The sequence below is a fragment of the Acipenser ruthenus genome, chromosome 56 (assembly GCF_902713425.1).
Source record: "Acipenser ruthenus chromosome 56, fAciRut3.2 maternal haplotype, whole genome shotgun sequence".
NCBI classification, from domain to species: domain Eukaryota; kingdom Metazoa; phylum Chordata; class Actinopteri; order Acipenseriformes; family Acipenseridae; genus Acipenser; species Acipenser ruthenus.
In genome coordinates this window covers 5,282,544-5,297,016 of record NC_081244.1, presented here as the reverse complement: position 1 = coordinate 5,297,016, position 14,473 = coordinate 5,282,544, and the positions used below count along the sequence as shown (strand labels likewise).

The 14,473-nt window shown below is 41.3% G+C and overlaps 1 protein-coding gene across 1 annotated transcript; it reads left to right on the top strand.

Annotated features, from left to right (window-relative positions):
- Positions 1–5,581: 5,581 nt before the first annotated feature.
- Positions 5,582–11,986, top strand: si:dkey-16n15.6 (organic solute transporter subunit alpha). The gene is made up of 7 exons (XM_034914934.2): positions 5,582–6,041; positions 6,314–6,465; positions 7,620–7,693; positions 8,323–8,478; positions 8,892–9,003; positions 9,665–9,917; positions 10,747–11,986. The coding sequence occupies exons 1-7, from the start codon at positions 5,975–5,977 to the stop codon at positions 11,190–11,192; spliced, it is 1,260 nt and encodes a 419-aa protein (XP_034770825.2). The 5' UTR covers positions 5,582–5,974; the 3' UTR covers positions 11,193–11,986.
- The last annotated feature ends 2,487 nt before the right edge of the window (positions 11,987–14,473 follow it).

Below are 14,473 nucleotides of genomic sequence, written 5' to 3'. Positions count from 1 at the left end.
CCCTGAGCAAGTCACTTCACCTCCTTGTGCTCCGTCTTTCGGGTGAGACGTAGTTGTAAGTGACTCTGCAGCTGATGCATAGTTCACACACCCTAGTCTCTGTAAGTCGCCTTGGATAAAGGCGTCTGCTAAATAAACAAATAATAATAATAATAATAATAATAATAATAATAATAATAATAATAAATAAATGAATGCTGACCTTAAGTTCTGGGTGAGACTGGAGCTGATTTAAGAAGCTGGTACGGACTGGAGAAGCTGGATTCTAACCAGGAATGGGAGCTGCGTTATTAACTCAATAAAAATCTCTTCTGCATACCTGGTTACAAGAATATCTCTTTCGAAACTGACGTCAAGACTGAGAACTACAGACCAGTAGCATTATTTATTGATCCTTTTACTATTCACCTGTTAAAGAAATAACAGTGATACGACATGAATATGTTTGTGTTGTAGTATCAGATTTTGAAACCCGAAACAGGTACATAACAGCAATTTAAACTGAGCTGTGCGTGGAAAACGCTACAGCGGAAATAAACTCATTTACAGACAGCCACTGCTTTTGAATGGTTCAAAATGTTGAAGTGAAGCTTTGAGAATTTACTAAAATTTAGTTTTTCAGTTTTATTTTTTAACAAATAACACCGGTGTCAACTGATTTTAATAAGCCATAAATGTAATGTATTATTAGCAAGAACAGAAACGACCCCGGATTAATTTATATATGCATCATATGCTAGAATTTAAATTTAATACATTAATCATGGGGGTAAACATCCTGGTATATATTCTGGCTTCACAGACGCGATTATTATAGACTCACAGTCCCTTACCGATATGAACACTGATTTCAGAGCAAGGTGTTTTTGATCGTTCACCGACTCATCTTGGACTGGTGTGTATTCGAAAAGAAAAACAAACGCAAATAAATCGAAAGCCCAGGGGATTAAAAACGACGATATCGCGTATTCGACAAAGAGCCACACTTTTACAAGTTAGTTTGGAAAAAGCGAGTCACGAAACTAAAGCATTTAATCTAGCAAACCCAAAAGACCGATATTGCTAAAACGTTTACATTAATATGTAACTATACAGTGAAACCATAAAAAACAAAAATAAAAAATAAAAAAAGACTATGTTTAAGACGAGATAAGCTTTCTGGAAAGAAAAAAAAGCGTATTATGCTTACCTAGTATAAGATATTTGTGGTTTAAACAAACATTTTAAGTTTCTGACAGGGTTTGTCGTAAACAAATGACTTTTTATACCAAATATGATTTTTAAAACAGACGCGGCACCATTGCGGCAAAACGCAGACTCACGCTGCGTGCGCAACTCGTGATTGACGTCATCGTTATTTTACAAATCTGTGAAACTTCACAAACGAGAAGGTAGCTCATCTGATCGTTGCTATGTCCACACGCTATATAAATCACTTCGCCATTATCTTTGCCCTTTTTGATTACTTCCCCGCACCGTATGGTTGCAGACAGCGTTCAGTCAATGGTCTTTCTTTCTTTGGACCCCACGTTTTTGTGACCTGGGTGTAACACTTTGCACTTGTTAAAATTTAAAGTTTTCCTCAAAGACAAACACAGCATATATATTGTTTTAAATTGTGAAAACAAGTTTATTGACAGGTGTGACAGTGGAGAAAAAAGAAAACGATCCTTGACAGGTTCAGGCGGGTGTAGGTCTTTGACAGGCAGGGTGTTTCTGTCCATAAGACCCCAGCAAAGTCTCCATCCCCATCTTGAGGAAGACTTAGAAATTACTGCTTCTCTCCCTTCTGTTGTCCTGCTAAGAGGGGGAACAAACACTAATGACTTTCAGGAACTGTGCTCTGTAAAAACTTTTTCAGGAGCAGTGGCTTGAAACCTAGTTTGAGGCAAATTTGCTGTATCAAACCCCAAAGTGTGCCATGCAGTGGAACCAAATCTCCTGATACCAAGTTCCAAGCCACAAAACCGCTGCATGTTCCCTCAGTTTAAGTGAATAACAGCGTACAGCAGAGAATGAGTGAAAAAAAGGTGGATTACTGAGTTCTAAAGGGTGGTGGCAAACTTTTTTCCACATCAACACACCCAGCAGTGTGGAGTAGTGGTTAGAGCTCTGGACTCTTGATCGGAGGGTCGTGGGTTCAATCCCAGGTGGGGGACACCGCTGCTGTACCCTTGAGCAAGGTACTTTACCTAGATTGCTCCAGTAAAAACCCAACTGTATAAATGGGTAATTGTATGTAAAAAATAATGTGATATCTTGTAACAATTGTAAGTCGCCCTGGATAAGGGTATCTACTAAGAAATAATTAATATCACTGATGATGTAAACTTTCTTCCTAATCACCCTGTATATTACTGTGATCTGAAAAATCAGACTGGTTAACGTCCCTTTAAAGGGGCTGCAGTGATAATGTTTCCAGTGGATTCTTTTCTTGTTTACCGTTTTTCCTGCTGTCTGTGCCATCCTGGTATTTACCTCCTTGCTTCTTACTGTCATCTGCTTTTTGATCTTCCTTTTTTGGCTGTTCCTTGGGACTTGGCTGCTGTTGCTGCTGTAAAAAAGAAAATGGTGTGAGCCCAGGACACAGCAGCATCAGAAAACATGCAGCAGCAAAGAACGTCCCCTAGGGAGAATGCTCAGCTTACCCTCATGAGAGTTTCCTATAGTAAAAGCATAGCAAAGTGTGATAGAGCACAGTGAAAGCATGGTAAAGCATAAGGAAGCATTGTAAAGCACTGAGAGGTCTGGTAAAGCATAGGGAAGCATTGTAAAGCACAGAGAGATCTGGTAAAGCATAGGAAAGCATTGTAAAGCACAGAGAGGTCTGGTAAAGCATAGGGAAGCATTGTAAAGCACAGAGAGGTCTGGTAAAGCATAGGGAAGCATTGTAAAGCACAGAGAGGTCTGGTAAAGCATAGGGAAGCATTGCAAAGCACAGAGAGGTCTGGTAAAGCATAGGGAAGCATTGTAAAGCACAGAGAGAAATGGTAAAGCATAGTGAAGCATTGTAAAGCACAGAGAGGTCTGGTAAAGCATAGGGAAGCATTGCAAAGCACAGAGAGGTCTGGTAAAGCATAGGGAAGCATTGTAAAGCACAGAGAGGTATGGTAAAGCATAGGGAAGCATTGTAAAGCACAGAGAGGTCTGGTAAAGCATAGGGAAGCATTGTAAAGCACAGAGAGGTCTGGAAAGGTAGTGTATCCAGGCTCTGATCAGGGCAAATGGTGATCCAACCTGATATTAGGTACAGGTCCTAATAAAGTGGTCAAGCAGTAAATACAAAAAGTATAGAAACTTTGGTAACTGTCTGAATGGTGTAGCTTTGCGGGTGGAGCTGAGGGACTGGGAGGCAGGAGATCAGGTTTTGAACTTAAATTGACCCTGATATTCTGTATAACCCCAGGATGCTGTAGGCTTACCTTGGTGGAGGGTTTCTTATCCAATTTGTTACCTAAGAAAAAGAGAACACTCTTTGTTTTATCATTCTGCACTCCTCTTATTACATTCAGTTCCAAATGAATTTTTCTTTGAAAAAAATCCGAACGCAAGCCGCAGTTATGTAATTTGAAAATGCAACGCCAATCTGCTATGTTCTAAACAATGGGCAGTACAATACTACTACTACTACTACTACTACTACTAATAATAATAATAATAATAATAATAATAATAATAATAATAATAATAATAATAATAATAATATGATGATGATGATGATGATGATGATTTTGATCCTCAAAAGTACCCATAGCTTCTCTCTCTCGTTCCCCTCTCTCCCTCCCACACTCCTCCCTCCTCTCTCCCTCCCTCCCTCCTCCCTCCTCTCTCCCTCCCTCCCTCCTCCCTCCTCTCTCCCTCCCTCCCTCTTCCCTCGTACCTTTCGCTCCTGGCATCTTGTCTGGCAGTGTTCCAAAGTCCTTGCGTCTCTCTTTTTTTTTTTTAGGAACTGCAGAACCGACAGCAGGCAGCACCCCGAATTTATGCCTGGGGTTAATGAATGCGCTGGGAAACGGGCCCCGTTCTGGAAGCGAGCAGCGGACAATACCGCGATTGTGAGCAAAGAGCTAAGTCAGCGAGTCCAACAGACAACTCGCTCAACAGACACTGAGCCCCGGCTAATCCAGCCTTTGTCCGCCCTCACTGAAGCAAATGCAACGGTGCACACTACTACTATGAACTTTTTTTTTTTTTAAATAATAATAAAAGATCACAGCTTGTTGTTTTTAACAGTCCTTTGTCATGAAGGGACATGTTCTGTTAGAAATGTAACCCAACCACTAAAAAATCTATAATATTTGAAAAACTACCATTGAGGTGTTATTTTGTGGTACGCATTAAAAAGTGGTACACCGTGTCCTGCGCTTGTCCGGGCACTCACATATGATTTGAGCTCAGAAAACAAGGAAACGCCCATCTGAACAGGGTACCATGTACTAAGTTTGGCTGTTAAAGTTCTTTTTAAGATATATTTATTTTTACAATTCAGCAAATGTATGTGACTTTGATTAAGAACAAATTGGGTTATCTAAAATTGTAAACATGTACGATTTTGTGGTTGTGGTACTGTTTGTCTTGTTCGTAGTGATTTGGGCAGTAGCCATCACAGGATTGGCAGCGTACCATTTTCTGGTGTTAAATGGGTACGCGTACCACATTCTGATGAGGTACCACTTTCTGACGAGGTACCACTTTCTGACCATGCACCGGTACATGTTTTATTTATTTATTCTTATTCGTATTTATTAATTTTACATTTTAAACTAACATTTAAATACAAAGTATACAGTGACATGGTCAATATAGTCATAAAGTTTTGAGTAAGTATTCAAAATTCTGAAAGCTGCATATATGTCTAGCTGTATATTTATGCATCTGAGGGTGCTCCTATCCACATAATAAGCATGTTGTCTTAATAAAATGTGCTAAGAAAATATACCATTTTGAAGTTTCATCATAATTGGATCAGCAGTCCGAGGTCAGATACGTTTGGGAATGACAAGAGAATGTTTGACCTATCGAGATCTGTCCATTCCTGTCACATAATTAGTGTGGTCTAATTTAATGGGACAGAATCGAATTGTTTTTTAAATGCAGTGTTTTAGAAAATTCCCCTGGTAGGCTACCCCATGCATTTATAACTGTGTAAAAAAAAGTGCTTCCTATCTTCTGTTCTAAACCTACTTAATTGATGTGTTCTACTCTCTTTGCTGAATCTGAAGTAGTGTCTTGGATTGGCGTTAGGGTTAGGGTTCGGGTTAGGATTACCACACCATTTAGGGTTTTATAAACTCAAATTAAATGTCTTCTTTCACATATTTGTTCGAGACAGAAGAGATATTTTAACTAATAATTCAAGTAGTCTCCCTCTCTTATAACCTTTAAGCTGAGGGAACACGAAGCCACATCGTGGCTTGAAACTTGGTTTCAGGAGACTAGATTTCAGGTCACTAAAGCCAAGGAAACACAAAGCCATTTTTTCAGGAACAGTGGCTTGAAACCGAGTCTCCTGAAACCAAGTTCCAAGCCACAAAGTGGCTTTGTGATCCCGCAGTAATAAAATCTGTCCCTTTAAGAGCAAAGCTGACAGACTGGACTTAGCCCTTGTTAAATGTATCTTACCTGGAGACAAAGTGAATCATTTATAGAAGAGCTGGAGGAGGTAACGTCCTACAGACAGAATAGAGGAACGGCCATTGTTTTAGGGAAAGAATTTCAGTCACTCTCTGAATCTCCCTCTCTCTCTCTCTCTATCTCTCTCTGAGACAAATCACTCATTAAGACACAGGTATGCAACACTGTTTATGTATTTATTAAAAGAAAGAAGTGGGTTTTCATATATCAAATCCCTTCCGGGAAATGGTGACAGCAAGTACAGGAGATCAGTAAAGTCATTGTTCTTTTTCTCTGTGTGGAAGGGGGGGGTGACTATAGGAGGATCCAGCGCACGCAGGGTTAAGTTCGCAAACCTGAGATGGCGAGGAAAAACAACTGTTCCCTTCATGGAGCTGAGATCCCTCTGTCTTCAGAGTTCTTTCAAGGTAAGTGGACACCCTAGAATGGAATTGGAATGTTGGGGTTCCAAAGTGGGAGGGGCCGTACGATAATATATTCAGAACTCTATGGCATTCCATTTGTATTATATAAGATAGTATCTGATGTCAAAACCGCGCGATGCAACTTTGCCTGTGTATATGCATGTATGTAATAGTGTTAAATCCATTTCAAAAGATAACGACTGTTATGTTGTATTGAGTTGAGTTGTAGTGTGTTGAGTTGTATTGCGTTCTGTTGAGTTGCGGTTGTATTGTAGAGATCAAGCAGCAGCTGTGGCTATTCCTGGTTCCTGTGGCTCTAATTCTAATCCTGCTTGCTGTGTTCCTCGAGGAGATGGGTTTCTTTTTCAGGAACATCCACTCCTCCAAGCGGCGCATACTGTATCTGTGGATCCTGGGCATCTACCCGGTCAGTGTTCCCTGCACCCTATTCCCTACACCCTATTCCTTACTCCATACACTCTACAAACTACCCTGCACCCTTCTCACTACACCCTAACCCAACCTACGCCCTACTCCGTACAGTCTATCCCTTACACCCTATCCCAGCCCCCCCCCCGTCCTCAGACTCCAGTGCCCTGCTTTGTCCATTTGCCCTTTTCGACGAAATGATTTTCTTTTTCATCCCTCGATCATTCATCCTTGACCACGACACGCTTGAGTGACTTGTGACTGAAGCATATGCACTTAATCACCTAATCAGTGAGACAGCTGATTGGACGCTGGATACGGAGCGATTCCAGCTGTTGAATTGCAAGCTTGAATAAAAACAATAAAGAAAAAACACCAATATGCCAAGTCTGTCAAGAGAGCAGCGCCTTCGTGCGATCGGCATGTTGGAGGCTGGACTAGGGCAGCGTGCTGTGGCTCGCCGTCTTGGGTGCTCACAGCCAGCGATTTCAAACCTGGCGAGACGGTATAACCAGACACACTCTGTCAATGACAGCGCCACCAACTGGGAGACCAAGAGTCACAACACCTGCCCGAGATCCACAGATCATTCCGCAGCATCCTCGTGATGTCAATGGTTAATCAGCACGATAAAAAGTCACTGTACCTGCTCTGAAACAGAGTTTGTCATTTTTTGATCTAGTGAATTTTATCCAAATATAAGTGATACGTTTACTTTGATGCTCTGTATATATTTTGGCTACTTTTCAAGATTAAAATTCAGTATACGTTTTGACACATTTCTCCCTTCTCTCCTCACTCGATACCCCCTATACCAGGGGTGCACAATTCCGGTCCTGGAGGGCTGGTGTCCCTCCTGGCTTTTGTTCCAACTGTGTTCTAAATTACTTAATTAGACCAATAATTGGTAATAATTGGTCCAATTAAGTAATTTAGGGCAAGGTTGGAACAAAAGCCAGGAGGGACACCGGATCTCCAGGACCGGAATTGTGCACCCCTGCCCTATACCCTACCCAATGACCCTTATTCCCTACACCACCCTCCATTTCCAGTCCTCTATTCAGTATTCACATACTTACTGTTCCACTCAGAACACGTCGAGCAGGCAGGTTTTTGCCCTGAAATCTCTATTAACTCTTATCTGTGTTTCAGGTATTTGGTCTGAGTTCTCTCATTGGCATGTTTGTTCCGCGGTCCACCTCCCTTTGCAACTTCATCGCCTCTCTGTGAGTGATCTGACCTTATTATTACAATATACTACACGGGAAGTACAGATTTATACTGAAAAAAAAAGTCGCATTGCCCTTTTGTGACGTCAGAAAGTCACCGTGAAAAAGGACTTTCCCTGTCAATCAAACTTAGCTCGATCAAAAAACGCTTGTCTCCAAGCCAACGCCCACGCTCGAAAGAAAATCTTGTTTCAGCTTTTTAACGCTACTGTAATTATATAAATCCTTTGCTTTCTTGTCTTATTGAGCATGGTTAAATTGGGTAGTTACCCAGAGAGACAGCATGCAAAAAGTTAAACTGAACTCCCAAAAGCACCGTCCTTTTTATCCACTGATAAAATGTGCATTGATCAGTTTCCATCAGTAGCGTTCAGTTGGCAGCAGCAGCCTGTGTGAATAGGGTCCATCGGTTAATAGCGAGTATCGGATCTAACAGGTTCGGATATAGCAGGGTCTGCTGTAACAATTGGTCAGTACCTGTGCAATAAATAATGCATGTAAAGCAAATGATCAAACAGCGTTGTGATAATCGATTACTCTCTCTCTCTCTCTCTCTCTCTCTCTCTCTCTCTCTCTCTCTCTCTCTCTCTCTCTCTCTCTCTCTCTCTCTCTCTCTCTCTCTGTAGTTACCACTCCATCACACTGTGGAAGTTCCTGGGGCTCGTCACAGATTTCTTAGGCGGCAAAGCGCGGATGCTGCAGAAGTTAAAAGGGGAGCAGGTTTCTCCGAACCCCTTTCCCTGCTGCTGCTGTTGCTGCCTGCCCCTCATCAGCATAAACCGGTAAATCCAAACGGTCATCAGAGCGGCTGTAATATATTCCAGTACATATGCCTATATTCATACTTTTTCTAAACGGAATCAAATACAGACGAAAGTTAAAATACAATAAGTCACAGCGCATGTGGTTTATTTTGTAGATGCAAAACACACCTTACGTCTTATGCGGACGTTTGGAACCTTCAGAAACATATATATTCCTTCATGGAATGCATTGTGGAACACATTGCAATATATTTCAAAATATAAAGGCATATTTTAGAACGTCTGAATTATCTATCTATCTATCTATCTATCTATCTATCTATCTATATATATTTGAGGCTAGTCTTTGTATATATTTGGGAACTCCTGAAATACTCTCAGTGGCGGCCCCTGCTGGTGGTTTTTAGAATGGCTCTTCTCTGTCTCGGCAGGACCAGTGTTCGGTGGATGACGGCCGCTGTTTTTCAGCTCTCCGTGGTCCGAACGATCCTGTTCTTTGTCAACCTGGTTCTGTGGACGGATGAGCAGTACGACTATGGAGACGTGAGTTAATTCGAGTACCCGTTGAAACTTTGTATTAGCCCATACGGCGATTTTAAAATATATTATAATATATTTATATAATGACTAGTCTATAGGTAACATATATAAATATATTGATAAGAGACTATATGAAACTAGTATAAAATTGGTCCCTTTATATATAATAAAAATATGTATTTTAGCGAAAGTAAAATAGACTTATTGACATATCCTATTAGATTTTGCGGTTGCATGCCTGTCCGTACATTTCTCCATCTGTGTGTCTCAAATGCATTTTTTTTAAAACAGTTTGTAAGCGATCTCGGTTAACGCAGGCAGGCGCATCACGCAGGGCGAGGCAAATCCACACACGGGCGGAGGGCGGGCGAGAACTCGGGACCTCTCGCGGCGCGCTATAGCATAGCGCCGATACCGCTGTGCGAAAAAGAGCCGTCTCCTTTGCAAGGAGCGTATATCGCGCTTGTGTCTTCATGAGTGATTACGTCACCTACCAGCCCCGCTGCTGTCCCCCCCGTGGACGCTACAAGTTTATCCAATTGAGAAAATAATATATAGCAACATCTATATGGGGTGTCTGTACCTTTATCCTTTTGAATTGTCATTGAATTTATGAGGTTTCTTTTAGTATTTACACTTTTTTACTCTCTCTCTCTCTCCTCAGGTTAGCTACAAGAACCCTAACATCTACGTGAATGCTCTAATCGGGGTATCGACCTTCCTCTCCTTCTACGGGTACCTGCTGTTTTACAAGGCTACCCGCCGTGCGCTCAGTGGCTTCGGTCTGCGAGGGAAGTTTATCTGCATCGTCATGATCTTGTTCTTGTGCGGGCTGCAAAGCGGAATACTGGAGACGATGGGGGCTTTTCAAGTGATTCCCTGTACGCCTCCATTCTCCAGACTCATGCGTTCACAAAGTAGGTACAGCGGCAAAGCCATTACGTCACAGCTACAGTTTGGCATCACTTAGATTTTTAGGATTATTATTATTATTATTATTATTATTATTATTATTATTATTATTATTATTATTATTATTTATTTCTTAGCAGACGCCCTTATCCAGGGCGACTTACAATTGTTACAAGATATCACATTATTTTTACATTCAATTCCCCATTTATACAGTTGGGTTTTTACTGGAGCAATCTAGGTAAAGTACCTTGCTCAAGGGTACAGCAGCAGAGTCCCCCACCTGGGATTGAACCCACAACCCTCCGGTCAAAAGTACAGAGCCCTAACCACTACTCCACACTGCTGCCCATAGCATTTCAAATATATACGTCATGGAATCAAAGAAACTACTAAATGATGTCGCAGAAGTCTGAGCTATAAGTACAGTATTCCATGTTAGATTAGGAAACTTTTCTCATTATATGGAAAACTACAAAGCGGTAGGTAATTGCATATGTTAACATAACATTATTGATCAGGGTTCATTCGGCATTTGAAGCAACATTAGTTAATTATATAGGATGATGCGACACTTTTGGCCACATCTGTACAGAAGAACCTGTGATATCCTGTAGGATCCCCTCTATTAACCGATAGTCCCCCATTCACACAGGCTGCAACTATACGGTATAGACAGGTTCCGGACTGTAGAAGGGATCACCCCATTCATTTTAATAGGGATTTGGTCAGAACCCAGAAACTATGCTGAATTCTACAGAATGGCTGTTAATAGTATTTTCTGTTGGTATTACTGTGTTCATATTGTAACCCTGTTTTCTGTTCTCTGCACAGTGATCTATCACTACTCAGTAACCGTGGAGATGTTTTGCATCGGCCTCTTCGCTCGACAGTGCTTTCGTAAGGTCGAGCCCCACCAAGAAAGAGGGGAGCAGCCAATGGGTCTGCAGAAGGACGAGGGCGTCCAAACAGAGGAGGAGGCGGAGCCAAGGGCGAGGGGCCTGGAGATCTCAGAGGAGCCCTGGGCAGGGACCTCTAACCCTGGTTACCACAGCGACAGCGAGGACAGCCTCTGTCGCATTGAGCACGCTCCCCTGGACAAATTCGACTTCCCCCCCTACCCCCAACTGGGTTCAAGGGCTCCCAGGAGCCCCCGTGAAGTGGCACAAGAGGGTAGGAGCCCCAGAAATTCGACAGGGTCCCCTGGAGTGGAGTTGGAGACGGTTTTAGTTAAAGCACAGATTAACTATAGCAGCACAAATGAAGTGACTGTGGTCTAGATGGCTACTTTTCATCCCCTGCTTGCTAGCACAGCATTGAACAGACCTGGATAGAATACAATGGGTCACTACTAACAAGACTTTGGTTCGTAATAGTAATATCACCATTAGAAGTCTGCCAGTTAAGTTAGTTGCTGTATTGAATGGTTTGAATATAATGATCATCCGACAACAATGTGGCCGCTAGCTAGAAATGAAGCAGCAATTAGTGACCTAATCTCTGAGACGGCAGCGGACACAGCGCTGTCTTGTATATCTTACCTAAACGTGTGTGTGAGTGTGTGTGTGTGTGTGTGTGTGTGTGTGTGTGTGTGTGTGTGTGTGGAGCTTAGCCTTGTTTTTTGCTGGCTGAGTTTCTCTTTGTCCCAGCAGTGTTCTCTATAGATCTGTAAAGCTGTTTATTAAATTGTGATGACACCTGCTGTTAACGTTATTTACCATAAGTTATTGGTATCAGAGACTGGTATGCAAAGCTATTAATACCCTATTCGCAAGATCATCACAATTTGAAAACGGTATTGTGAAAGGGCAACCAAGTAGTGTGGATAGCTTGTACAATAATATGGGTAACGTTACGTACCAGATTTTAATAGGGCGGGAAAAACTACCAAGTCTCCAAATACATGCTCAACATGCCTATGAAATATCAGCTCCCATGGCAGCCTGATAATAGACGGCGTGTCTGTTGACTTCAGAAAAGGGTTTAAGTGCAAATTAATGAAATGCCTATTTATGTCTCTCAAAATGTTACCCGAATGCTGTATACTGAAATAAAGACGATTTTGTGTTTTAGATATTTACGAGAGCCGTACTTTCTTGCATTATTTTTGTAAATCCCGATTTGATTGAACAATAGTATTATTCAAAAAAAAAAAAAATAATAGAAATATATCATTTATTTCCAAACATTGGGTCCTGTTTTAGAGATTATTGATGACACGGGTATCGTAAACAGTTTTCACTTTCGAAAACTAACAACACATATTTATAGAAAATATACGTTACACATTGTTGTTGATAATTTAACATAACAACAAAGGCATCGCTAATGAGAATAACATATACATGCAACGAGTACGTGTTAGGGGGCGTGGGGAATAATTCTCACGCGTGATTGGCTGCTTTGATCCAGCTGGTAAATCTGATTGGCCGGATCCTCAATCTGCTGTTGGTGAAGTGGACTATCATTTGTCAGAGACTGACGAGGGCGTGGCGATAGCGGAATGCGACGTTGAAGAAACTGTATTCCATGTCCGCCATTTCGGCTCTAATTACCACTGTTTAGTATACGGGTTTAACTCTATGAAAGAGCCAAAATGGCGCTAGTTGCCTAGACAACACGACTATGGAAGGAGTAAGTTATTTTTTCCCCTTCCAGTGCAGTGGTACGAGTCCGTTTTTTAAAAAAAAAATTTAAAAATTTTTTTTATCGTGTATAATATATATATATATATATATATATATATATATATATATATATATATATTTTTTTTAAACGGACAACATCGCAGCTAAAATATTGTAATATTCACACACACACACAAAAAACTGTCTGAAATTATTTCTGCAGATGAATTATAGCTGCACGTCATTGAGGTAAGGTAAGTAATATAATACGCGTCAGACAAAATCGTCGTTGTGTGCTTGTTTGTGTGAGAAAGCCTTCAAAATACGAAAGTATTTTACACTTCTAATGAAAACGGCTCGTTTCGACAGAAAATAATAATAATAATCCTTTGGTTTTGTTATTACGATCAGTTCAAATTCTCCTCCCCAAAATACTGCTGTCGCTGCTTATTTTTAATTGGCGAAATTGAAATAAATACATAGAAAAATAATAGTAATATGCATAATAATTTGACCAGTGTGAAATATGACAAAATCCAGCGATGGAAATAAGACTCCCATTGCATAGCAGTTTGATCCATTCCTGGTTTTACTATGAGTTTAATAAGACACACCTGAGCTTGTTGCCTGTACACACTGTGACTAATCAAGCTGGTAGTAAAACCTGGAATGGGTGTGCAATTGCTGTACAATAGGAGTCTTACTTATATCCCAGATTTTTATATCCCATTTTGAACTTTATTATTATTATTTATTATTATTATTTATTTATTTATTTAGCAAACACCTTTATCCAAGGCGACTCACAGAGACTAGGGTGTGTGAACTATGCATCAGCTGCAGAGTCACTTACAACTACGTCTCACCCGAAAGACGGAGCACAAGGAGGTGAAGTGACTTGCTCAGGGTCACACAATGAGTCAGTGGCTGAGGTGGGATTTGAACCGGGGACCTCCTGGTTACAAGCCCTTTTCTTTAACCACTGGACCACACAGCCTCTGAAAGAACTGGTTTTAGCATTTCGAACTGGCTGCAGTCTGCTCTTGTAGCAGATGGAAGCGATGTTGCATCCAGACTGGCTTCACTGTTTAATCAGTCTTATTTATCTATGTATTATAAAGACTTGCATTGAGGGGTGCAGGATTACGCTGTGTAAGAGCAGGTCAGGTCGGCCGGTCAGCCCACGTGTTGGTAGCCTCTCTGACTTCTTATGGGGATGACACACAAGCCACAGTTCTGTAACGCAGCTGGAAAACCAAAGTATAATTCATACCTCATTACAGTAGAAATAAACCCGCTACCTCATAAAACGACCAATTCAAAAGAAAGAAAGCCTGCTACAGTAGAATTAGTGTTCTTTATTTCACACATCTTTTATGCATCAGCTTCCTTTGCACCTTTACATTTTGAATCATTCTGTTGAATTGCTGAATGGTCGTTCTGCAGTACGTTTTCTGTGCGTTCTCACGTTATCCCGGGTAGCACAGCGGCATTGCTAAACGTTCCCCCGGCGGTCACGACGGTCCGGGATAAGCAAGACTTACAGCCAATCGGACGTCATCGCCGCGTTCAAAGACGGCAAGCCAGGGAAGGATTGGTTGTAGCTTCTACAGGAGGTGGGGACCTCGCTTTCCCAAAACACTCTCCAAAACACTCTGAGATTTCATGTCAAGTCATTGAGAACCTGAAAATCCTGAGCAGTTTGATATATTATGCAGCAGTGGCACCAGCAATGATTCGGACAGTCCTACCTAAGTTTTAATCTCCATAGTTGTATATATCATACAGCAGTGGCCTCAGCAGTGATTCGGACAATCATTTTTAAGTTAGTTGTTTATAAGGGGTTGTGCTTTTGAGCGTTTACCATTCTTCTTCCTCTGTGTCTCCTCTGAAGGCCAGGCGATCCTGGTTCACCAGCCTCTTCAAGACCCCCC